Below are 22,898 nucleotides of genomic sequence, written 5' to 3' on the forward strand. Positions count from 1 at the left end.
TCGTAAACAAACGAGGCTACCGTCGCAGCGTCTCTGCAACTTAATGCTGTACTCGGAAGGCGACCACGGATGAGCAAAGGAACAAGCGGGTCTGAGAATTTGAAAGCGCGGCGCGTATAATTGTCGAATTCCCGAGCTAACCTCTTGATCAGTCAGTCACTTAGTACAGACGGAGACATCATGTGAAGCCCTGAGCGAATGCCGAGCTGTTTGACGCAGGAATTCTACCCACGTCAAGGTCCGGCTTCCATCTGCGACCTATAATGCCGGAATAGTGTCGCCATGAATAATACACACAAGTCAGTTGGTTTCTCGTTGCGTACACTTGTCGCTTATGTGCTAGGCATGTATCGCGTCTCCTTGGCCAGAACATAAATGGACTTGAAAGCCCGCGCATTGACAGCAGCCTCCCAATGCATGGCACTCGAAGGGTGCCCAGCTTCTTCTTCATGCCACTGCATGGTGGCGACAACGAGTTCGAGTGTCCAAGCTGGGATGAGTTCAACAAACGGTTCATGTTAGCACATGGCCAATGGTCATTTTGAGCTTTCGATGAGCTCATCTGTTCATAGTACAAAGGGAAGCCTTTCGCTGGATATGTACACGTCCCGTCTGTCTGATTAGACGACAGATCGGTCCAGGACGGCGACATCGCCGTCATTCTCACTGCGTGCTCGGACAGCCTTGGGTCCGCCGAGTTCAGCCTCCAGTCCATCTGGGAAGGTCCGTGACACAGAGGGCTGCAGCATGTCAGCATCGTAAGCAGATTTAGGAATTGGCATACTGACTCTGTCGGGATAGAATCTGTAAACAACGGCGCAAAGCACTCCAACAGCTCCGACAAAAGTGCCGAGCAGCACACCACCCCAGGCAGATGTGAAATGTGTGTACACCTCGGGAGAGAAGATGCCGAGAATATCATTGTCCTCGTGGACGGGCTCGCCGTAGTTTCGTCGTTCTTGCTTGTCCCACCTATCCGGCTGTCAGCAACTCTAGAAATGGTGTCGAGATGAGCAGTAATTGTGCTCACCAGTCACCATGTGGGTCACGGAATTGTCTCTTGATGGGCAGCGCCGACGTGAGACTTGGATCCGGGTAGTTGCCATTCTAACACCACAATCATCAGCGCTCCTGCATCCCCAGTGGTCTTCCCATGTCTTGTATGTCCACCCTGGTCCACCCATTGTGCTGCTGGAATCTGCATACCATGTTCGGATCTCCGACATCCTCAGACGCCTGCTCCGCCTCGCTCGCAATCTTGTCGTCTGTTGCCGGCCGTCTGATCGCTGGTGCTGAGGCATAGGTGCGCTTCGCGAGGTTCGAGGGAATGGTGGAAGGGCGGAGGAATTGTGCTCGCGGCGCCAGGCGCAGCGCCGTGCGAAGACCGGCCATGACTTTTGAATGCCCTCGGGGAGGCGTGCAGGGAGTTTTGAGCGCGTCGAGAGCTCGCGTGTCGCTCAATCGCTGACTATGGCGGAGAGCTGCTTGGGTGATGCTGCTGGCGGACCAGGCTTGGCAGAAACGGGATGCGCCGTTGGAGGTTCGCTCCTTCTTCGCTCCGCAAGTGGCTCCGCCCGCAAGCGCGACTCGAGCTAAAAATTGCAGCGACCACGCCAGCAGCACGACGTCGGGCGGCTCACTTTTGACTTGTTGTTCTGCACTGATCGCATGGGCTTGGCGTGTTGGGGATTTGAAGGCCGTCTACAGCAATTGCACCGCGTCACGCGCCCGTTGAATGTGCGAGTTTCATGATGGTCTTTGTTGGACGAGACGCGACGGTCGTGATTTCTGGCCATGAACCCTCCTGATCTCCCCACGCGCGAGACCGACGCTGTGATTGACGAGAGCGTCGACGAACCACTCGGGCAACACGCGCGACTCGCCTCACCACGCGACCACGGCGACGACCCTGCAGCCGACCCGACGACCATCAAATCCGAGCCTCTCGACCATGGCAGCGATGGCCAGCGCCCGTCCGCCGACGCCGACGCCGCCGCCCCTCCACCCACGCTCCCACCGGACCATGCACCGCCGGCGACCAAGAGGAGGCGGGAGTCAGAGGCCGAGCTGCACAACCCCGAGTCCGCGCAACACAGTCCGCCCAAGAAACGCAAGAGGGCCGCCAGTCCGCCTTGGTAGGATGCCCGCGTGTAACAGCTCATCACCTTGAGACACTTGCTGACTGATCCACGTTCGATAACAGGCAATTTCCTGTCGCTGCGCAGTCGACCCTGAAGTCCGCCGATGGACGCCGCGTTTCAGCGCGGCACTCAAACGTAGGCACCCCCGGTCTGTCTGGATCCGAGGCCGAACGCGCAGAGACCACACATTCTCGCGGCCGTAGTCAGAGCACCACTGCAGCTTCCCGTCCGCCGTCTCCGCCGTGGAAGAGGTTCGAGGCGCAGGGTCCAACTTCCATCTACATTGACGGCCAGCGTAAGAGCGGCCGTGCCAACAAGGATCTGGTTGCTGTACCCAAGCGTATTAGTCCGCGGAGCAAAAAGCAGGTGGATAGGTTGGGCGGGCAGAAGCATGCGGATATCAAGCCGAGTGCGAGCAAGAGCATGGGAGGAAGCACTCGCAAGAGCGAGCTGGGATCGGAGAAGTCCAAAAAGCAGGCAAATGGACTGGAGCGACCGTCGTCGTCTACTGATAGTGCACAGCGCATCGCGGATCTCCAGGCTCAGATAGCTGCGTTGCAGCCCAGCCGCTCATTCGCGCAGGATCCGACTTCGCCCACGATGAACGGTGTCAAGCGCAATCCCGGCAGGCCAAAGTCGAAGATCAAGCGCGAGCCATCGCCAGCTCTGCGACGGAAAAGCCATCGGACCAGCGATGCCTCTCCCGATTCTCCGACTCTCGCAAAGCCGTCACCGAGGCTCAAACTGAAGGTCGCTCCACGAGCCTTTATCCCACCACCGTTCCCTCAAGCCAGAGTGCCGTCGCCGATACTACCTCCCAAATTATCGATCTGGCAACTGCTAGATAATCTCGAGCTCCAAGAGAGGCAAGCACCATCGGCTGAGAACGATCGCGGACCACTTTCTGTTGAGAAACTTGCAGAAGACGAGGCGAAGTATGTTTCCCGCGAAGCTGCTACCAGGAGGAGAATCCTCGAAGCTACCCAAACCGGCGGACCGTTGAGCAAGGAGAACCTGAGCCTGTTCCAGGACGACCAGCAACCCGAGCCACCGCAGCAGTATGGCCACGGCGATCACCTGACAGCCCACGCGCTGTACCTCCGAACACTCCAGATCAGGGAGAAGACCCTTCACCGCACTTTAGCCAAGAAGATTGCACAAGAGGCTTTGGAGAAGTGGAAGGAGCGCAATGGACCTACTGAAGAGGACCTCATCGCGGAGCGGAACAAGATCATTGACCATGTAAAGAAGCAGATCGTTGCGGATATGAAGGCGAAGTGGGAAATGGTTGAGGCGCACGTGAAAGACATGAAGCGGCGAGCATGGGAAAAGGAGCAAGAGCGTGTCCGTGCGGAAAAGCTGAAAGAGAAGCTTGAATACAGCGAAAATCTGTTGGCAAAGCAGCGTGGCGAAGCCGACAGCGACTCGAGCATGGATGAAGACAGCGTGAGTAACGCTGAAGAGTCGGACCAAGAGAGCGAGGAGGACTCGGAAGAGAACATGGACAGCTCAGATGAATCAGAGGAGGAGGGCGCCATGAGTGAAGAAGCATTTGCAGCATACAAGGCAAAGCGTGACGCTGAGCTTGAAGCAGAACGCCAGGCTTCTCGAGGCGTCGAGCCTCCGGACAAGCTGAATTCTAAAGTCGTGCCGGAGCACAACGAGGATCTCAATATAGAGACCAATGCTACCTCGCCAACCCAGGAGCAGAAAGATAGCAATAATGCGGAGCACGACAACGGAGACGCAACACCTGAAGCCGAAGGGAAAGGGGATGCCATGGATATCGATGATGGAGCGCCATTCGATCGGTCCAAGACGTCTGGTCTGGCAGCATTATTTCAGGACGATGACGACGCGGATGACGATGAGACTTCTGACGAGTCCGTGGACATGGATTCGGAAGACTACGATTCGGACGAAGACATGAGTAGTACTGGCGATGAAGCCGACAACAACGATAATGACGAAGACGAGGATGGCACCGACGATACTGAACAACCTCCGGAGCTGCGGAATTCCTTAATGGCTCTTTACAGTGAGAAGGAGCTCTTGAAGCAAAAGGAAGGTGGTCTTCCAACGCCAATGACTAGTGTGGAGAACGGTGGCGATGATGAGAACGCGCGGCCACAATCTGAACCCAGATCGGAGGCACAAGCAGATGCTGGCGCGTCTACCGACGAGAAAGCGATCGTGAACGGCACAGATGAACAGCCAGGTGTCATGGACTCGGAGGACAAGCCTGCCCCACCTTTGCAAACGAACGGAGATGGCGATGCTATGGAGACCGAGCAAAGCGAAGAAGTGGATGGGGCGTCAGAGACTTCGGAGCTGGGCTTCACAAAGACCCTTGTGCCAGTTCCCACCCTACTTCGCGGCACTCTTCGCTCTTATCAGCACGCTGGCGTGGACTGGTTGGCCTCCTTGTATCGCAATGGCACAAACGGCATACTTGCTGACGAGATGGGCCTCGGCAAGACAATACAAACGATTGCCCTGCTCGCGCACCTGGCAGAGGTGCACGAGGTTTGGGAGACACATCTTGTCATTGTACCGACATCGGTCATCCTGAACTGGGTGACAGAGTTCCAGAAGTTCTTGCCTGGTTTTCGTGTTCTGGGATATTATGGATCTGCGTCCGAACGAGAACTGAAGCGCAAAGGTTGGACGAATGACCCGCACCATGAAGACCGGTCAAAGAGAGGTTACAACGTGGTGATCACAAGCTACAATGTTGCAGCGCAGGACATCAACGCGATCCGTGGCCAGCAGTGGCACTATCTCATCCTGGATGAAGCTCACAATATCAGAAATTTCAACAGTCAGCGGTGGCAGCTGTTGATACGTTTGAGAACAAAGGCGCGCCTTTTGCTCACCGGAACACCGCTGCAGAATGATCTTGCCGAAGTCTGGTCTCTGCTCACTTTCTTGACCGCGGGTGACGAAAGCCGGTCCCATGGTGAGCTTGAGGAGTTTCTCAGCCATTGGAAGGATCCCGTCAAGGAGATCTTCGACCAAGGAGTCCAGAAATTGACCGAAAATGCCCAGCGTGTGGTTGACCAATTGCATATCTCCCTGCGCCCATTCTTGCTTCGCCGCAAAAAGGATGAGGTGGAAAAGGATCTTCCCAAGAAGACGGAATCCGTGGTGGTGTGCAAACTCAGCAAGCGCCAGCGTCAGCTGTATCAAGACTACATGGGGCTCGCATCCACACGGGACACGCTCGCTAAGGGCAGCGGTGTCCAAGCAGGAGCTGTCCTACTGAGTCTGAGGAGGGTGTGTAATCATCCAGATCTCTTTGACCCGCGGCCAATTCAGACCAGCTTTGCAATGGAGTACAGTCCTCTGGAGGGTTATGCCGAATCTGAGCACCTGATCCGCCGCATGTCTGGGGCTCGTGACGAAATTCCTGCGAAACTACTGATTGTCAGCAATACGTCTCTGAGGAGATCTGCAATGAACCGTTCACGACAGCTCGCCGTGGGCGACGAGCTCTCACGCCAGTTGAGCGAAGTTGAGTCGACCATACCCAACGAAGAACCCGATCGCGCAACAATCGCGGGCTCCCGCGCTCTCCAACGCCTTCGCATGCGGCAGCGCAGGTTGCAGCAACTCCGTTCTTGCATTGCAGCCACCGAGTCTGCGTTAGACCAAGAGCCGTTGCTCCCAACAGATCTTCGGGAGGTCGTCACTGTCAGCAACAATAAGCCTTACATTTTCAAGTCGAAATCTCAGCCGCTAGTCAAGACATGGCAAGGACACACACGACTGGGTCGAAGGCCCTTGCGCTTTGAGCATCTCAGTGACTGGCATGTTGCCAATGACATACAGCTACAACGCGATGTTGCCACGTTGGACAGCTACGCAGAGGACATGAAAGAGCTCATCATACGATTCGCATTCGTGCCACCTGCCGCGACGGTGCCCATCTTGGATTATGCTATCCCGCGAAAGGCGCAGGAGGTGATGCGCAGCTCACCATTGTACCCAGCAAATCACGATCACGGTCATGAAGCCCGGGTTCGAACATCTATTGCCTTTCCAGACAAGCGCCTCCTCATCTATGATGCAGGTAAGCTGCAACGCCTGACATATCTCCTACGGGACTTGCAATCACGAGGGTCTCGCAGTCTGATCTTCACACAAATGACTGGAACGCTCGACGTGCTGGAACGGTTCCTGAGCTTGATGGGGTTGCCCTATTTGCGCTTGGATGGCAGTACGCCAGTGGAGCGCAGACAACTCTACTCGTCTGAATTCAACCGCGCCGAATCCAAGTACCAGTGTATGATATTGTCGTCGCGTGCTGGAGGAGTGGGCTTAAACTTGACCGGCGCATCTTCAGTGATCTTCTACGATCTTGATTGGAACCCGCAGATGGACCGACAGTGCATGGATCGAGCTCATCGCATTGGACAGACGAAAGACGTGGAGGTATACAAACTGGTGAGCGAGAAGACTGTAGAGGAGAACATCCTCCGGCGTGCCAATCAGAAGAGTCTGCTCGACCAGACTGTCATTCAAGACGGACACTTCACCACGGAATATCAGCTCAAGCGCAGCTCTGACGACAAAGAAGATGAGATCGACGACGCCATCGGCCGTTTGCTTGGAGGGGACGAGCAAGCCACGACGACAGCGCTTGCGTCGGTGGAGGACAAAGAAGATGTTCAAGCTGCAGAGAAGGCTGGCAAGGAAGATCGCACCGACGATGTCGACTTTGGTGATCGTTCATCGAAGGGACCCTCCAAGGCCAACACTCCTGGACCAGGCGCAGCAGAGGACGAGGTCGACGAGGTTACAGAGGAACTCAAGGGTCACGTTGATCTGTACATGATCAAGCAGATGGAGCATCTGCTGCAAGGCTGGGTATACACACCGCCACCAGCCCGACTTGACAAGCATGGCAGAGATCGTAGCCATCGACCCAAGAAGAGAATTCGATAGATGCGAACCTGACAGCACAGGTCGCTGGGTAGTGGCATTGTAGAACTATGGGAAGGGGGCACTCATAGCGAAGGAGTTCAGTACCGAGGCGGTGCATCGTCGACTCTGACGTGTTGATCAACAACACAGAACGAACATGTAACATAGCGAAAGCGAAGAACATTTGCAAAAGCAACCACACGGCCATTCCAGTGTCGATGCCCAGATGTGGAAAGTGGCAGTTCCAATCTAGATGAATGTGGCTTGTGTAACTTTGATCCCCTCGCAGCCTCTCAGAGCACATACCAAGCCTGGCATAGCCGGTAGCCGTGGGAACGTGACCTCGTCTTGCTTGTGCACCGCCTACAGAGCAAAAGTATCATCATCCTGCGGCCTCATCGTGCAGCGCAGCGTGGCAGCCAACATAACAATGACGTGAATATTAGTGGCGATCCCCAAAGATTTGAAGATATCTGATTGGTGATCGCCAGCAAAGGGCAAGGCGCAGCGTGGCTTGAATGGCGAGACTTGAGTGGTAGCATTCACCGCTTGGCTCTTTCTGCTCGTGCCGCAGAAGCTCCTGCGTGCACAGGCTAAAGGCGCGGCGCATCATAGAATGAGACTTTCGCTCCTTCGTGCTACTCCGCTTGCTTCGCCTCATTGCGCTCATTGTTATATAACAAGGGACACCTGAGACTTGCCTTGTTTTCGCTTGCCACAGACAAGCATTTCATTTTGTTTCCCCACAGCGTGTACTTCACTGTCTTACGATACGACACGAACGACGACACACCACAGTGTCGACATACCGTCTTAATATAATAAAAGCGACCACACATCAACAACAGCCAAGATGAGGTTACTGCAATCCATCTTCTACCTGATCACCCTCTTCACGCTCGGCCAAGCACTGGCTTTACCGGGGTCGATCAATGACATCACAGAAGCGTCCAAGCAACTCTTCAAGCGCAAGGGCGGCGGTGGAGGCGGAGGTCGTGGTGGCGGCAGCAGTGGAGGAAGTTCGCGCGGCGGCAGCAGCAGCAGTTCTTCTTCTTCGTCCTCCAGCGGTTCCTCATCTAGCGGTGGCCGCACATCCAGCGGCTCCAGCACTGGCGGCTCGACACGCGCAGGCTCTGGTCCTACTCGAGGATACGGCAACGGACGCTACTACGGCGGCGGCGCTGCAGCGCCTTACAGCGCTGGCGCAACACGTGGAGGTCTGAGAACGCCTGTCCTCCTCGGCGCCGGTGCTCTCCTCGTCTTCCCAGCCATCGCAGCGTACGGCGCGTACGGCGCATACTCTTACGGCTACCCATACTACTGGAACTACCGCAACCAGACCTCCGGACAGAACGAATCCCACCCGGCGCAGTGCTGGTGCGCGAGGTACTACTCTTGCTCATGCGATGAGAACAACGAGACGGAATATCAAAACAATGTCGCGAACAACGCCTCACAGGCAAAGTTGGTCAGACTAGAGGGCGATGACAACGACACATTGGTGATCGACGGCACTCTGCCAAACGGTACCACCGCTCCAGGTGGATCCGACAGTGGCGCGATGGGTAGTGCGCTTGAGATGGTCGGATACTGGCCTATGGTCGCTATTGCACTCGCCACAGCGTATGTGCTCTGATGAGAGAATCGCAGATCAATATTACGACCCGATACGACTTTGTATATTTCACGATTTGGGATGGCAAAACACTTTTTGATACCCTTGGTGAGCGCCTTGACAGCAGCTCGATTTGTACGATAGCAGAATAGATACTTGTACAGCATTTTTGGTCAGTGTTTGTTTCCATGTCACTATGATCAAGTACGTATTCACTCTGAGGAGCAATTGAAAACTACAAGGGAAAGCAGCATGTTCTCACCCTTGACTCCGTAATGCGACTCAGTATGAAGGGCAGAATGTGGAGCGACCTTCTCTTTGTCTCCCGAGCCATCCACAGAGATGAACGTTGTCCTCGACAAATCCGGCATACGAAATGGAGCTCGAACAATGAACAACATTTCTTGAGGCCCCAGAAAAGGACGTCTAATATATCTCACGGGGAGCAGGACCATGTATGTCCAACGATAGCATACGCCAGATTGAAAACTCACAATGTCATTCGGCGACACAGACCACTACCGCGAACTCTTCCTCGAGCTCGAGACGACACCACACAGAAGCCAGCTCAACCCGGCGCAAATCCAGCTCTTGACCAATGCACTCAAAACCCGTTGGAACGGCCTCTCCGAATTCCGTCGCAACGAACGCGGTCGCGCTATTCAAAATTTCCACGAAGCATTGAAAGATAAGTCCGATGCGCAGCGGCAGCTTGCTTACGTGGAGAAATATCGCGGTGCTCCAGGCGATAATGGGAGTGATATCTGGAGGCCGAGGTTTGGGTTGTATGAGGAGAAGCTTCGAAAACTGGTCAGGGTTTTGAGGAATGTGGATCTCAGGTGTGGGCAGCTTTGGAGATTGAGAGAAAAGGAGAGGCAGGGGGATCCGGTGGGGACGTGGTTGAGAGATTTGTTAGATGCGGCGAGGACTGAGGCGGATAGCATTGACGACTGGATGCGGCGGGAGCTTAGTACGTTGAGGCAAAAGGCGGAGAATAGGGCAAGGGCGTTGGAGGAGGCGAGAGATGATAGTGAGGAAAATCTGGCCATCGCTGAAGAAGATATCACGGCAAATGAGGAACAGAGTGATCTCGCAGACGATGACGACGGGAGCGAAGGCGAAGGAAGCGAGAGTGACCGTGGTGAGTACTGTGCAAGTTTTACCAAACCAACAGCTACTAACATAGTCGCACAGCCTGGTACGGTACATTGTATCTCGGTGGCGGAAGCTACGGTGCAGCATATCTCTGGCTCCAAGTCGACCAGAGGACAGACACGATCTGTAATCGTGTGGTATGTAAAAAAGCGAATCTCGCCCCGATATGGAATTATTCTCATTTCTGGACAAATGGAGCTCCTGGTATAACAGACAACATTTCGAATAACCTGCCGACGGAGTAAGATCAACAGCCTCTTTCATATGGCATTTCGTGATGAGCTTCCGGCTGACGAAGGCAACAGGATACAGGCCCATCTAGGTCTCCGTGGCAAGCCTGGATCGAGAAGCACAGTGGAGATGTTGAACTACAATCTTCGCCTAGCAGACAAACAAGCTGATTTGTACTTGGAATATTGTCCGTTCGGCGACGCCTTTGATCTTCTCAACGGAAATCATGGATACCGTAAGTAGTAGTTCTTATGCCAAGCAAGTGCTATCAATCGGGACTAAGCTGACCAAGTGGATAGACGCTGCAGAACACACGAAGAGGATCAAGTCTCCCTGGGAGGACCATTCGGACGAATATAAGTTGTACCCGGAGCCTTTTTGCTGGGCCGCGTTCCAGAATATGGTCGTTGCCGGCATCCTCATGGAGCGAGGTCAATTGAAGAAGGCCGGAGCTGATCCCAATTGGCCTGTCATTGTCCACCGAGATTTCAAGATCGACAATATCTTCTTCGGAGTGGCGGACGACAAAAGTTTCCCGGGGTATCCCCGAGCCAAAGTTGGCGACTTCGGTCTGGCGATCGCCATACCGCCCAACGACCCGCGTGACTTGGAAGCTCTGAGAACCCAAGGGACAGCCGAGTAAGTAAAGTGATCGGTGGAAGCCCTGCCCCATCTCAATGTGAGACAGTGACTATCGCTTACACCTACTACTTCTAGGCATGTAGCGCCCGAGATGCAAGTCCGACTCGAAGTCTCAAATGTTCGGCGACCGCAATCGACCAAAACGAATGTTTGGGGTGTAGGCATTGTGATGTTTTCGTTGCTCGCTGGCAAATATGGACCATGCACCGTGAAAGAGACGTGGTTCGACTGGGACAGACCGAGTCGAAGGGAGCCTCCGGAACTGGATGCCTCGGCGCAAGCATTCTACAGCCGTGAGCTGGTCAACTTGGTCATGGCATGCATGCGCTACAACGACAGCGATCGGCCATCTTTCGATCATCTCCTCGCAGAGATCCGCAAATACACCACTCCGGGCGCACACGACCGAGCATTCGGTTTGCGGCATTTATCTCCCGAACACCCCGAATATGGAGCGAAGTTTGCTGCGCACAAGTTGCCATTTGGTGTAGACGACTATGCTCTTGGCTTGGCATACGATGATTCGGGATTCGAAGAGCTTTACAGCCCAACGACACCACCTGCTCCGCTGGCCGGTGTTTAATGTAATTCAGCCGAGCTTGTAGGCTCTCCGAGCTGCTTCGCTCCAAACCGATGCCCTATCTGCATCTGAGAGATCAGCAATGTGATTTTCGATCAGATCTGCGACGATCTCCTTCCACATCGTCCACGAAGCTTCTTCGCCCAATCCTCGGACATTGCAGACAGGCCAATCACTGCCGAACATGATTCTTTCAGGCCCGAACACTGCAAAGACATGTTTGATCCAAGGCTCCATGTGTTTGGCAATGGAAACAGCGTCCTTGGTCGCGAGGACTTCATCGGGAAGTTCGCTCAAGCCACCCGAGAGCTTCATGTATGTTTTAGACCACCCGGCCATGACTTGCGTCGCTTTTGTCCAAGCCCGAAACTCCGGGCCGTTTGGTGAAAAGTCCGGCTTACAAAGGTGGTTGATCACGAACGTGACCTTTTCCGCCTCCGAAATGTCCAAATGTGCCTTCTCCATCGCTGTCGCGATCGCCTGTAGTTGCCACGCACCCCCGGAGTGCTGGTCAACGCCAATGTCAAATGCAAAGCCACGTTTGCCCAGTAGCTGGAGGTTTCTCATGAAATGATCACTCCAGACCAGTCTCTCGAATTCCTCTTGGTCATGTATGAATTGTAGCAGAAATCGAAAGCCTTTAATTCGTTTCCACGTCTCTCGACCGGCTGTCTCTTCAGATACGCGTAGCCAGTCTTCTAGTACGTTTGTCGGTTGGTCCATTGGTGCCCAGGCGACAATCCCGATGAGATTCTGGCTGTCTCGCTCGCCATATTTGACTTCAACTATGTCCCGTAAGAATCTGATCTCATCCAGCGGGCCTTTGGCCCATGATCGCAGGTTACCATTGGGCTTGTCATAGCGCACGTCGGTCTCGACGTACACAACTCCTGCGAAAGTGACGTCTTGCTTGCGTAGCTCATCTTGTTTGGAAGCGCGATAGTAGTCGGAGAGTATGTGTTGTTTAGCTAGTGGCATTCCCGGCGTCATCCAAGTGTGGCCTCCTTCGCCTGCATGTGACATGCTCTGGGGCCAGAGATGCGTGTGAGAGTCGATAATGCGAAGCGGCGCCATGGTTGCGGCGTACGCTGCAGAGGCGAAAGGTCCAGAGATGAATGGTTACAAAGAAGAATGCTAAGCCCTGTCGTTTCCCACTCGCCTCGAAAACTACTGCATCGCGGATGCAGAGGAATTACGAAGAAGTGCAATGCAGTCAATATCTGCTGCTTGCTGCAGTGCAGGCTCGGGCTTCCGCGCTCATCAGGACGTCGGCCGGTGTCAGGAATAATGCATGATCTCGCCAAAGACCAGCTGCAAGGCCGAAAGATCGGGGTCTGCCGGGTTTGCTGTTTACGCGTATGTGCGGCTCGCCAGCTCGCTGTGCATTGCGCCGAACCAGACCCCTCCTGCATCGAGCCAGCAAAACAAGCTCCAATTTGACTGCATAACTGGGCCGAGAAAATTTGTTGCCATGATGTGTATTGAACGTAGAAGACACGCTGTGTCCATCTCTTATTTCGCGACAGCATTCTGTAATTGGAGCAATCGAAGATGGCAGCACTACTGCAAGGCAAAGTCGCGGCTATCACAGGAGCCGTGACGGGCATAGGCAGAGCCATTGCGTTGGACTATTTGAGACATGGAGCTAGTGTTGCTGTGAATTATTATCCAGACGACAAGTCGGCCAGCCAATTCGAGGCATTGTCAAAAGAAGTTGGCGAAGATGCAAGACTTATCGGAGTGCCCGGGGACATTACCAAACCGGAGACAGGCCAGGAGCTGGTCAAGAAGACTGTTGAGAAGTTCGGAAAGCTAGATGTCTTCGTGAGCAATGCAGGAGTTTGCCAGTTTGCCGACTTTCTCACGTATGCAATCACCTGTGTTTGGCCGTTGAGCTGCATGACTGACCTTGCCACAGCATGTCGCCCGACCTGGTCAACCACACCATACAGACAAACCTCAACGGCGCATTCTTTGCGGTGCAGGCCGCGGCGCAGCAGATGTCGACGCAAGAGCCACGTGGTGGCAGTATCATCGGTGTGTCGTCAATTTCTGCATTGGTGGGTGGTGCAGGACAGACACACTATACCCCCACCAAAGCTGGCGTTTTATCCTTGATGCAGAGTACAGCATGTGCATTAGGGAAATATGGCATCAGATGCAATGCTCTATTGCCGGGCACGATCCGGACACAACTAAACGATGAGGATCTGGCAAGCGAAGAGAAGCGACAGTACATGGAGGGTCGCATACCGCTAGGCAGACTGGGACAGCCGAAAGACCTGGCCGGACCAGCTGTGTTCCTGGCCAGTGATCTGAGCGAGTACATTTCTGGAGCGCAACTTCTTGTTGATGGAGGCCTCTTTGTCAATCTGCAGTAAGAAAGATTGCATCAATCGAAGCCACCAAAGTCTGCGCCTTGATCGTTCGGTTCAGCCGAGACCGCGTCTCGTCGTCGACGACTGCCCAGAATCGCACCACGCCGTTTGTTCTCTTGTCGTCGTACAAAGCCAGCTTTGGTGCTGATCTTGGCTTTGCGAGCTGCTCGCGGATCCTTGTTCATACCTCGGGCAGTTCTCGTTTCCACTCCGTGCTTCTTCAGATCCTGCTTCGCTTTCTTATTGAGATCTGGCAAAGCATCAAGCAACCATTTCTGAACTCCAGCGTCCGGATTGCCCTTCTGCTTCTGGGCCATTGAGACCACATTGGCGATTGGTTTCATATATGGTATGTCTTCTTGGCTGAACAGTGTAACGGCCACGCCACCCTCGCGTCCGGCTCGCCCAGTCCGTCCCACGCGATGGATGTATGCTGCACTCGACGTGGGGATGTCATAGTTGACCACCCCGTTCACGCCACGGAAGTCCACGCCTCGCGATAGGAGATCTGTCGTGATCAGGACCCAGACCTCCCCTCTGCGGAATTTAGTCATGACAGCATCGCGTGCTGCATCCGAGAGGTCTGAGTGTAGCACAGCAATCCTACTGATGCCGCCAGCTTCCGCGGGTATGTCGTAAAGCAGTTCTGAATGCAGTGCAACGGCACGTTCAATTGTTTGCGTGAAAACAAGGAACGGAGGCAGTAACGGAGGTCCAGATTCTGTTGAACTTGTGGCAGGATGCAGGAGGTTGCGGAGACCCATGAGTTTGCCCTGCTCCGAAGCCGAATACACCAACTTGTGCTCTACGTTTGGCACGGCCGAGTCCTTCAGGCCAACCACGAGTCGTAGAAGGGGAACTGCAGCGGCAGCGTCGTCGTCTCCCTGCGCAATCCGAGCGCGTCGTTCTTGCATAATAGACTGCGCCAGCTCTTCGATGTTGCTTCCCATGGTCGCTGACCACAAACTGACTCGCAAGTCAGGATGAGGTAGACTGTTCCAGATCGCCAACGTTTGTTCGCGAAAAAGCGGGTCCAGCAAGACGTCGGCCTCGTCGAGAACGAGGTGCTGAACATTTGAGAGTGCTTCGGACTGGACGTGTGACAGACTTTGGACAAGGCCAGCGAGCGCTCCAGGCGTTGAGACAAGGATATCGGCCTTTACTGCAGTTCCAGAAGGCTTTCCAATGTCCGGGGGCTGGTCGTCTTCGTCTTCACTATCGTGGGTTGACGTAGTGGGCATGGCCAATTTCATTCCTTTTCGAACCTGCGTTACACGCAACCCAGTGTTGCGAGCAAGCTTCTTGCACTCATTCACGATCTGACCGGCGAGCTCTTTGGTGGGAGCAAGAATAATGGAGGAGATGGATCTCGGGGCATCATTGCGCTCGCGCTTGGATTGGTGAAGCCTATGCATTAGAGGTATGGCAAAAGCAAGCGTCTTTCCGCTGCCTGTAGGTGCCACTGTCAACAGGTCAACATGACTGGGTTCTGTGGTAGACGGAACGCCAGTAGTGGACAAAAGCGCGCTGGGTGGTTCCAACAAAAGTGGAATTGCCCCGAGTTGAACCTCTGTTGGCATGGAATAGCCCTGGTCTTCAACATTGCTTGCGATTCTAGCTGAGACGCAATATACCTTTCGAAGCTCCGAGAAGGATTGTAGTGGCTGTGGAAATATGGACACCTTCTCGGCTTTTTCTTGCTTCTTGTCACCTCTTTTTTTGCCCTTTGAGCGTGCCTTGTTATCGACTGCTGGTGGGTTGAGCCACGTAGCCTTCAACTTGTGCTGACGCAGCACGCTTTTGCACTCTGCTTCGGGCAATCGATATGAAGTGTGTGGTGTGTTGTCTTTCTCGCTCTCATCCGTCTGCTTTGCAGCCGCGTTCTGCTTTACGGGCAAATCGCCTTTCGGATTCGATTGTCCACTACCGAAGAAGTCCAGCTCTGCAGAAATATCATCGACCGTGTCGCCCCGTCGCTTCCGTTTTTTTGAGCCCGGTGCGACAGCTTCGGCTTTCACTGGGAAAAGCTGAGGTGCTGCATTCTGGCCACTGGACGGTGTGCTTCGCTGCACCGCTCCCGTCTTCGAGCGTTTGGTCGATCGCGACAGCAATTTGAAAGGATCCATGCGTTGGTCTGAGTTCGGGTGCGGCGCAACATAACTGCTGCGAATTATTTGACAGAAGGTTGTAACTTTTAAAGTTCAATTCGGCAGTATCCGAGTTATCCCGAGCTTCCGTCGACTTCGCTTTTTCAATGTTGCTCTGAGCTCAGCCATTGAGACAGCTTCGTCACCCAGCACTTCCTCACCACAATGGCATCTCCCGCCATGTCCCGGATGGTCTTGCGCCAGTCCAAGTTCCTTCTGCAACGACGCGCCGCCTCGACGACCTCGGAGGCCGCCTCCGCCGCATCCAAGGGCGCAACAGCGGCTAAGGAGACGGCTCAAAACACCGTATCGAAAGCACAACAAGGACTGTCCAAGGTCACAAGCTCTGCCGGTCCAGCACTGAGCAAGGCCGCTGCCGGTGTCAGTAGCAGTCTATCAAAGGTCGGTGGACGCACAGGAGCGCTCATCGGCTTTGTGCAAGGTTAGTCGTGGGAGTGGCTGGCACAGCAACGATGGCATTCAAACTGAACAATGCGTAGGCCTGGTCCCCCATGTAGTCTACTATGGCAAAGTTGCCGGCGAGCTGGGCAAGATCATCTACACCGGACGCGGCATGCAGCCACCGTAAGCATCGCAGCAGGTGTTGGGATGGGCGCAAGAGAAGTGGCTGACTTTCCGCAGCAACGCACAAACCGTCCAGAATGTCATCGCACCCATCCGAAACGCAGTGTCAAACCCCACCGCCGTCGGTTCGCGAACAGCCAAGGCCGCCGAGAAGACCGCAGACCAAGCGATCAATAGCCCACAGTCGTTCTTGGAGAGGTTAAGAAACCTTGATTCAGCTACCTTGACTCAGGTCGGCATTGTCACTGCTGAGACCATTGGCTTCTTTTCGATTGGTGAAATCATCGGGCGCTTCAAGATCATTGGCTACAGGAGCAACGCAGCGCATGAGCATCACTGAAAGAGTCTAATATCAAGCGACCAAGGGATTGTGGAGAAGAATTCATTATACCTACTAGATGAAGGACAGTCGCGGCACCGCCCTGGCTTTGTCTGGGGAGGCGAGGTGCGTCTAGCACTGCGGTGGCTGAGAGGCGCGTGTACTATTGTGCATATATGCGAGGTACTTGAACCAGATACAAACGACGTTTCCATATGTGCATTCAGACAGCATACCGACTCGACCGCGCTAGATGAGAATAGTGCGACTTGCCGCAAGGACGTTCGATGCACCAATTTCGCCTCGATGTCCACCGAAAGGCGACATAAAGCCTCGAACCGCACGGGCTCTTCCACGTGGAGGCGCTATTGTGGGGATATGTATCAATCAGTGAGTCCCTTTCAACAATATAAAGATGACTGACGTCGAGAAATTCGTAAATAGCTGCAGAGTGTCAGCACGGAGAATTGAGGACTGCCAGAGTTGTGGCGGATTTGCTTAGTGTACTGTCCGCCTTGCAGGGCCGCACATGTCTCGGCGATTTCGTTGCTACGACTAATCTTAACTAGTCCACACACGAACATGTTCATCTTACATATGCAAGACCTTACGGTTTGTCATGCGTTTCACAATCCTGCTCGTCGATCACAAGGATGATGTGGTGCAATGAGTGACGACACTGTCCCTAGTGCCTTTGCTGTATGCGACACGGCCGATGGCTGGTGACGGGCCCTGCTCTATGATCAAGAGGAAGTACGGAGTACTGGTCGTGATCGAGAAGTGCAAGAGAGCTTGCCTGCTTGAATTAACAGCCGATGAGAGGTAAGCCGAGTCGACCGCTCATGAAGACGGACACTACGGTGAATTGTGACATGCGAAGAGGCCAGCATCCTTGGTAGGCTGCTTCAACAACCACACATTTCGTCGCTGTCATGCCTCAAGGCGCATCGTGCCTGGAGCCGAAGGCAAATACTGATGCACTGGTCTGTGTTGAATTTCGCTTCCAAAAGGTGGAAACAGCAAATGATCCTCTTCGGCATCGCGTAGGGTGTCCCATACGTAGTTGATACGGACATGGCAGCGGCTCGCTTGATATATTTGAGAGGACAGTGCTGGGATGTGGAACGGGACTGTAGGCATCGGACAAGCCCAGCTGGGCGTACTTGCCGTCCAACGTCGTCTTCTTGAGATGGTCGCAGGGCAGGGCAGGGGCCTGGCACTTCCTAATTGTGATGCCAGATTAGATGGATGAAATGACCGGAAAGTGCAAGAACGACCCCAGGAGGCGGCAGCATCTTCTGCCAACACCCCAACCAAGCCGCCTACGGAGTCGTTATGACCAGCCATCCTCCCGCAGCACCTTCGCGCTCACCCTGCTGCCTGTGGCAGATCTCACGTCTAGCGGCGCCGCCTTGGAAGTATGGGAGGACATTCCGGCGGCAAAGTCGCGCTTGGGGGAAGTAATCCGAGAAGTGTACTCATATGTACCTGCAGACAATGATCTGCTCCTAATGTCGTGCAACGGCTGCATTGGAGCCTCAAGGCACCGTGGCCGCACTCGTATCATTACGGTCAGGAAACAGTCGAGCCTCTCCTGGACAAGACGGCGAGTGAGCTTGCGTCACGATCCACGTCACAAATGGCACGAAGATGAGAATGCGAGCATGTACCTGCTCGGCGTAACAGTCACAAGATGGGAAAAATTCTTGCTGCAGTTGGGTGAGGTCTGCGTCTAGCCGTCGCGAAAGCCGCGGAATCCAGCTTCCAAGCGCTGCAAGTGGGGACCAACGGCGAGGACAGATATTGCGACAGTCATCGTGATGGTGGCTGCATGCCCTAGTGGACGCGATGGCCCAAGTTGCTTCGCGCTACGGAGAGCTCTTGCAGCTGAGATGCCACCAAGCAACCGTGGAGGATCGTGTGCTTCGTTAAGCGACAGCCGTCGCTGTCGTGCGAGCAAGCATGCAAGCATACAGGCGCAGCGGAATACGGGAAGATGCTTCCACGCGCGGCCGATCGACTTGAAGTAATGGGACCCCAGGACCTCATTCTTGTGTTGTGCATATAGAAGCTGCTCGCCCAGCGGAAGGGCACATTCCCAAATGGGAACGGCGTTCGCTCGATGATGATGTCTACGTGCAGCAGCGATGGCAAGCAGGACTCGCGTTTGACGTCAATACCGCCGCTACAACGGCGAGCTGTGCTCCCAATGTCCGCGAAATCGAAAAGACGCGCATCGACTTGCTTCGGACATATCGCTCGATCAAGCGCGAAAAGGCAATGGGGCGGCCACAGCTCAACAGCTCTAATGGGACTATAGCTGCACGTTTTAGTGTTTGCTCGCGGCACAGGGTCCACCACTGGCCGTCCGATATGGAGGCGGACGACAGTGAAGCGTGCGGTGATGGAGGGAGTTCTAGTATGTAGTACGGTAGGCCTCAAGACACGCCATACGGGTTAGCGCGTGGAGCGGAGGGACCCTCGCGCGGAAGCAGCAGCTGTCAAAGTGTCGATGCAGGCCGTACGTTCATCAGCAGCAGGGACACACGGGAGCGAGCATATCGCTTACCACATGTTGTTCTTCTCAACGCTTTCGTGTGAGAAGTCCTGGCCCTAGCCGGCTGCACGATTTGGCAAGACGGGTACGTACATTGTACCTAAACGAGGGTGGTGTCGAAGCTTTTCACACCAGTTCACTTCGTGGTGCTCGAGAAGTCGTCATTAGCCGTGCGTGGGTGGTGCCGGGCGTGGCTGTCGACTACCCCAGCTGTGGCATGGGCTAGCCATCGTCGATACAGCAGACGCGCAAACCCTGCGAGGCTCGGTGCCTCGAGGATGTCGCATGTGGCATGTCTCACGTCTCAACGCCTTCGGGCTGGCCAGGCGTGGTGCTGCGGTCGGGGCCTCGAGCGCCCGGGGGTCAGCAGCGACGAGGCAGAAGGAGGGTGTGTGGTGTGGGCGTGCGTGTGCGTGTTGTGCTCACTCTTCGGCGCGCGCAGCCTCATTGCCGTCAGTGCGCATTGCCGCCGACCTTGAGCCAGCAGCTGGGCCCCATATGGTGCGTTGCGGGCCCGAGATTGGCCCAGGGCAGGCGGAGGGAGCGGGCGCGCGCGCGACGCCGATGGGCGCAATGGCATCGGAGGTGCAATAACACCACGCACCACACACGGCCGCGCGACGACGGGAGCAGCGCTGCAGCGCGAGAGTAAAATAGAATGCTGAGCTGCAGGCGCTAAGCGGCAGCCAACAAGAAGGATAATGCACAGCGATGGCGAAAGGCTGTTGACGCTGCTTGCTTGCTTGCTCGCGGGCTGGCCGGTCGGTCCACCAATCTGGCCGGCATCCAGCTGCTGCGGGCGAGCCAGTCCAGTCCGCTGCTCGACCTCGCCCGGAGCGAGGCTGCGAGCGCGGACACGCAGCGCGCAGTCGGCGGCAGCGCTCGTGCCCGTACACAGGCGCCGCACGCAATCTCCATCAATCGAGCAATCAATCAATCAATCAACCGACTATACAGCAACACTACATATGGACCCGAGCAACATGCGCACGAGCGCTCTGTCTTGCCCTTGCTTAGCTTAACCTGCATGAGCGCGCCGGATGCGGCCTAGCAGCTGGAACCCCACCCGCTTGATATCGCCAGCCAGAAGTCGTCTGGCAGAGGCCAAAGAGGGGCGCGCCAAAGCTCCCTCCAGCGTCGAGTGCATGCGCCGAGCTTGCGCGCGCTCGCTCGAGTGGTGGAGCAGCTGGCACGCCTCTAATTCCACACGGTGATCTCATAAGGTATGGTCTTCTGCAGCAAAAACCCGTGCCAAATGAAACATTCGCCCAGCATGGACGGCTGCTAAGCGCTGCATAACCTACCGAGGGCGCTCTTGATACTTCTTTATATTCACCTGCTCTGCCCACACCCGCCTCCCTCTCCTCCATTTCCCTCGCGCCCGTCCTATGTCGATTCTGGACTCGCCACCACTTCCTCTCGTTTCAGGGTCGCAGCATGGTTTCCTGGTATCACATCGCCGTCTTTGCATGGTATGTTCACCTTCGTCCTGTCGTCGGCACGGGTATCAGAAACTCAATCTGCCCGGACCACGTGAGCTGATCGGTCTTCAGGTTGTTTCGATATTTTCGCTTGATTGTTAATTGCATCTCCCACTGGACCTTCCGCCCGATACCCATCCCGGAGTATCCCACCTACACCTCACAGGATGTCACCATAATTCTGCCCACCATCGCCACGGGCGGTGATGAGCTACGGGACACGATATCCACTTGTCTTCGCTCCGAGCCTTACGAGTTGCTGCTCGTCACCATCGATGCGAACCGGGACGCTCTGGTGAAGCTCGCCAACCAGATCAACGCCAAGAAGATTCGCGTGTTGAGCATTCGAGAGGCCAACAAGCGCAGGCAAATGTGCAGAGCCATCCCGGAGGTCGTCACGAAAATTACCATCTTTGTCGACGACGATGTGGTCTGGCCGGCAAAAGTATTGCCATGGATGTTGGCACCATTCGAAGATGCCAAAGTGGGCGGCGTGGGCACCTCACAGAGGCTGAAAAGGCCGGCGCAGCAGAGCGCCTGGGGTTTCCTCGGCGCCACCTACCTCGAGCGACGGAACTTCGACTGTTCCGCTTGCCTCCACATCGATGGCGGATTGCCGTGCCTCTCAGGACGAACAGTCGCCTACCGAACCGAAATTCTGCAGGATGAGGCCTTCACGCACGGATTCACTCACGAGGAGTGGAGGACGATGCAGCTGAACGCGGATGACGACAATTTCATCACGAGGTGGCTGTATTCTCATGGGTGGAAGATCAAAATGCAGTATCACAAGGAATGCGAAGTGCAGACGACTTTGGAAGAGGGACCCAAATATCTCAGGCAATGTTTGCGCTGGGTGCGCAGTAATTGGCGCAGCAACCTGACCAGCTTGTTTGTGGAACGGCACTACTGGATGTATGTTGCTACTCCCCACCTTTTGAAGTCATATTTGCCCTTACTGACGCACGGGTCCAGATCGCAACCGTGGAGCACGTATTCCGTGCTGCAAACCACAATCACCGCCTGGGCACTGCCCTATGATATTTTGATATTCACATCTTGGTATCAAGCATCAAAAGGGTGGTCATATGACGAGCGCTGGTATTTATTCACGTTCCTCGTATTATGGACATATGGCTTCAGCAAGACTGTCAAGCTTTGGGGCCACTTCTTCCGCTACCCAGCGGACGTTGTATACATTCCTCTGTACATCGCTTTCGGCTACTACCATGGCGGCATCAAGCTCTATGGGATGTTAACGCTCGATGCGGTAAGTCTCCAGGAAATTTCCCTTTTGGGGATTATGGTTCACGATCACTGACCGCCTTTTCAGACTACATGGGGAAGCAGGGACGGAGCCGATACCGACAACCGCGTGCGTATGATCAGACTACCACCGTATGGGTCGACGTCACTCGATGCACCTGATGGTCGCAAGTCGGAGTCGTTCGACTACCCGCCGCCACAAGCACCCCGAGCGATGCTCGAGATCGACCAACTCCCCGCGTACGACACACACCAAAAGCACCATCCCATACCACTGGACAAGCTTCGTCCAGTGCCGTTGACGACAACGAACGTTACCTATCACGACTAATGACCCTTCACATTTGCTGCACGATACCCCGGCATCATTCGGTTCTTTGCATCAGCACCGCACATAGAGGTAGAACGAGACGTGCGACATCCGCCGCTCGCTACCAGGAGGAGAGGCATCAAATGCCACAAAGACGGGAACGCTGTGCCTGGCCAGGAGAAAAAGTTCATGGTCTTTTTCAGCGAATATGGTTGGTAGCCACTGCATGGCACCAGTTGCGCAAAAAGTTTAGCACGCAAAGTCGGCGTAGAGGGTTTTTGAGAGATTCATCGCGGCAAGATTGCGAACGCCGCCACGTCTTGAAATGATGATTGAACGGACGACATTGGGCGGCTTGGAGCTTTTTTGGATTGACACAGCTTCATCTGAGCGTTTAAGCGTTTGTACAGAATAGTACACGGCCATCGAGAGACGGCTTTTTGCTGGCAATTGAACGGGTATGCATACGTGCTGCTCGCATTTCACCTCACAGCAGCACACTATTTTTTGTCCCGTCTCGCCAGCACTTTTCCTTTCCCTGCCCGTTGCGCTGTTCGCGTACCTG

The 22,898-nt window shown here is 54.8% G+C and overlaps 9 protein-coding genes across 9 annotated transcripts; 6 read left to right on the top strand and 3 right to left on the bottom strand.

Annotated features, from left to right (window-relative positions):
• Nucleotides 1–620: 620 nt before the first annotated feature.
• Nucleotides 621–1,392, bottom strand: CKM354_000573500 (uncharacterized protein; the record flags this gene model as incomplete). Its single annotated transcript, XM_044801017.1, has 4 exons — nucleotides 621–740; nucleotides 789–972; nucleotides 1,031–1,107; nucleotides 1,207–1,392. The coding sequence occupies 4 exons, from the start codon at nucleotides 1,390–1,392 to the stop codon at nucleotides 621–623; spliced, it is 567 nt and encodes a 188-aa protein (XP_044656952.1).
• A 402-nt stretch (nucleotides 1,393–1,794) lies between these two features.
• Nucleotides 1,795–7,088, top strand: CKM354_000573600 (chromatin-remodeling protein SWR1; the record flags this gene model as incomplete). Its single annotated transcript, XM_044801018.1, has 2 exons — nucleotides 1,795–2,135; nucleotides 2,204–7,088. The coding sequence occupies 2 exons, from the start codon at nucleotides 1,795–1,797 to the stop codon at nucleotides 7,086–7,088; spliced, it is 5,226 nt and encodes a 1,741-aa protein (XP_044656953.1).
• An 832-nt stretch (nucleotides 7,089–7,920) lies between these two features.
• Nucleotides 7,921–8,703, top strand: CKM354_000573700 (uncharacterized protein; the record flags this gene model as incomplete). Its single annotated transcript, XM_044801019.1, has 1 exon — nucleotides 7,921–8,703. One exon carries the CDS (start codon nucleotides 7,921–7,923, stop codon nucleotides 8,701–8,703), a length of 783 nt encoding a protein of 260 aa, XP_044656954.1.
• Nucleotides 8,704–9,177: 474 nt separating this feature from the next.
• Nucleotides 9,178–11,293, top strand: CKM354_000573800 (uncharacterized protein; the record flags this gene model as incomplete). Its single annotated transcript, XM_044801020.1, has 5 exons — nucleotides 9,178–9,823; nucleotides 9,877–10,078; nucleotides 10,143–10,303; nucleotides 10,368–10,707; nucleotides 10,786–11,293. The coding sequence occupies 5 exons, from the start codon at nucleotides 9,178–9,180 to the stop codon at nucleotides 11,291–11,293; spliced, it is 1,857 nt and encodes a 618-aa protein (XP_044656955.1).
• A 6-nt stretch (nucleotides 11,294–11,299) lies between these two features.
• CKM354_000573900 (uncharacterized protein) lies at nucleotides 11,300–12,364 on the bottom strand (the record flags this gene model as incomplete). The annotated part of the gene is made up of 1 exon (XM_044801021.1): nucleotides 11,300–12,364. One exon carries the CDS (start codon nucleotides 12,362–12,364, stop codon nucleotides 11,300–11,302), a length of 1,065 nt encoding a protein of 354 aa, XP_044656956.1.
• Nucleotides 12,365–12,841: 477 nt separating this feature from the next.
• CKM354_000574000 (uncharacterized protein) lies at nucleotides 12,842–13,671 on the top strand (the record flags this gene model as incomplete). The annotated part of the gene is made up of 2 exons (XM_044801022.1): nucleotides 12,842–13,155; nucleotides 13,209–13,671. 2 exons carry the CDS (start codon nucleotides 12,842–12,844, stop codon nucleotides 13,669–13,671), a joined length of 777 nt encoding a protein of 258 aa, XP_044656957.1.
• Nucleotides 13,672–13,682: 11 nt separating this feature from the next.
• On the bottom strand, nucleotides 13,683–15,794 carry CKM354_000574100 (RNA-dependent ATPase ROK1; the record flags this gene model as incomplete). The annotated part of the gene is made up of 1 exon (XM_044801023.1): nucleotides 13,683–15,794. The coding sequence occupies one exon, from the start codon at nucleotides 15,792–15,794 to the stop codon at nucleotides 13,683–13,685; it is 2,112 nt and encodes a 703-aa protein (XP_044656958.1).
• Nucleotides 15,795–15,980: 186 nt separating this feature from the next.
• Nucleotides 15,981–16,740, top strand: CKM354_000574200 (F1F0 ATP synthase subunit g; the record flags this gene model as incomplete). The annotated part of the gene is made up of 3 exons (XM_044801024.1): nucleotides 15,981–16,257; nucleotides 16,316–16,400; nucleotides 16,458–16,740. 3 exons carry the CDS (start codon nucleotides 15,981–15,983, stop codon nucleotides 16,738–16,740), a joined length of 645 nt encoding a protein of 214 aa, XP_044656959.1.
• A 3,973-nt stretch (nucleotides 16,741–20,713) lies between these two features.
• Nucleotides 20,714–22,354, top strand: CKM354_000574300 (uncharacterized protein; the record flags this gene model as incomplete). Its single annotated transcript, XM_044801025.1, has 4 exons — nucleotides 20,714–20,748; nucleotides 20,830–21,672; nucleotides 21,733–22,027; nucleotides 22,091–22,354. 4 exons carry the CDS (start codon nucleotides 20,714–20,716, stop codon nucleotides 22,352–22,354), a joined length of 1,437 nt encoding a protein of 478 aa, XP_044656960.1.
• Between the last annotated feature and the right edge of the window lie 544 nt (nucleotides 22,355–22,898).

Source organism: Cercospora kikuchii (genome assembly GCF_019650295.1).
Source record: "Cercospora kikuchii DNA, contig_00003, whole genome shotgun sequence".
Lineage (NCBI taxonomy): Eukaryota > Fungi > Ascomycota > Dothideomycetes > Mycosphaerellales > Mycosphaerellaceae > Cercospora > Cercospora kikuchii.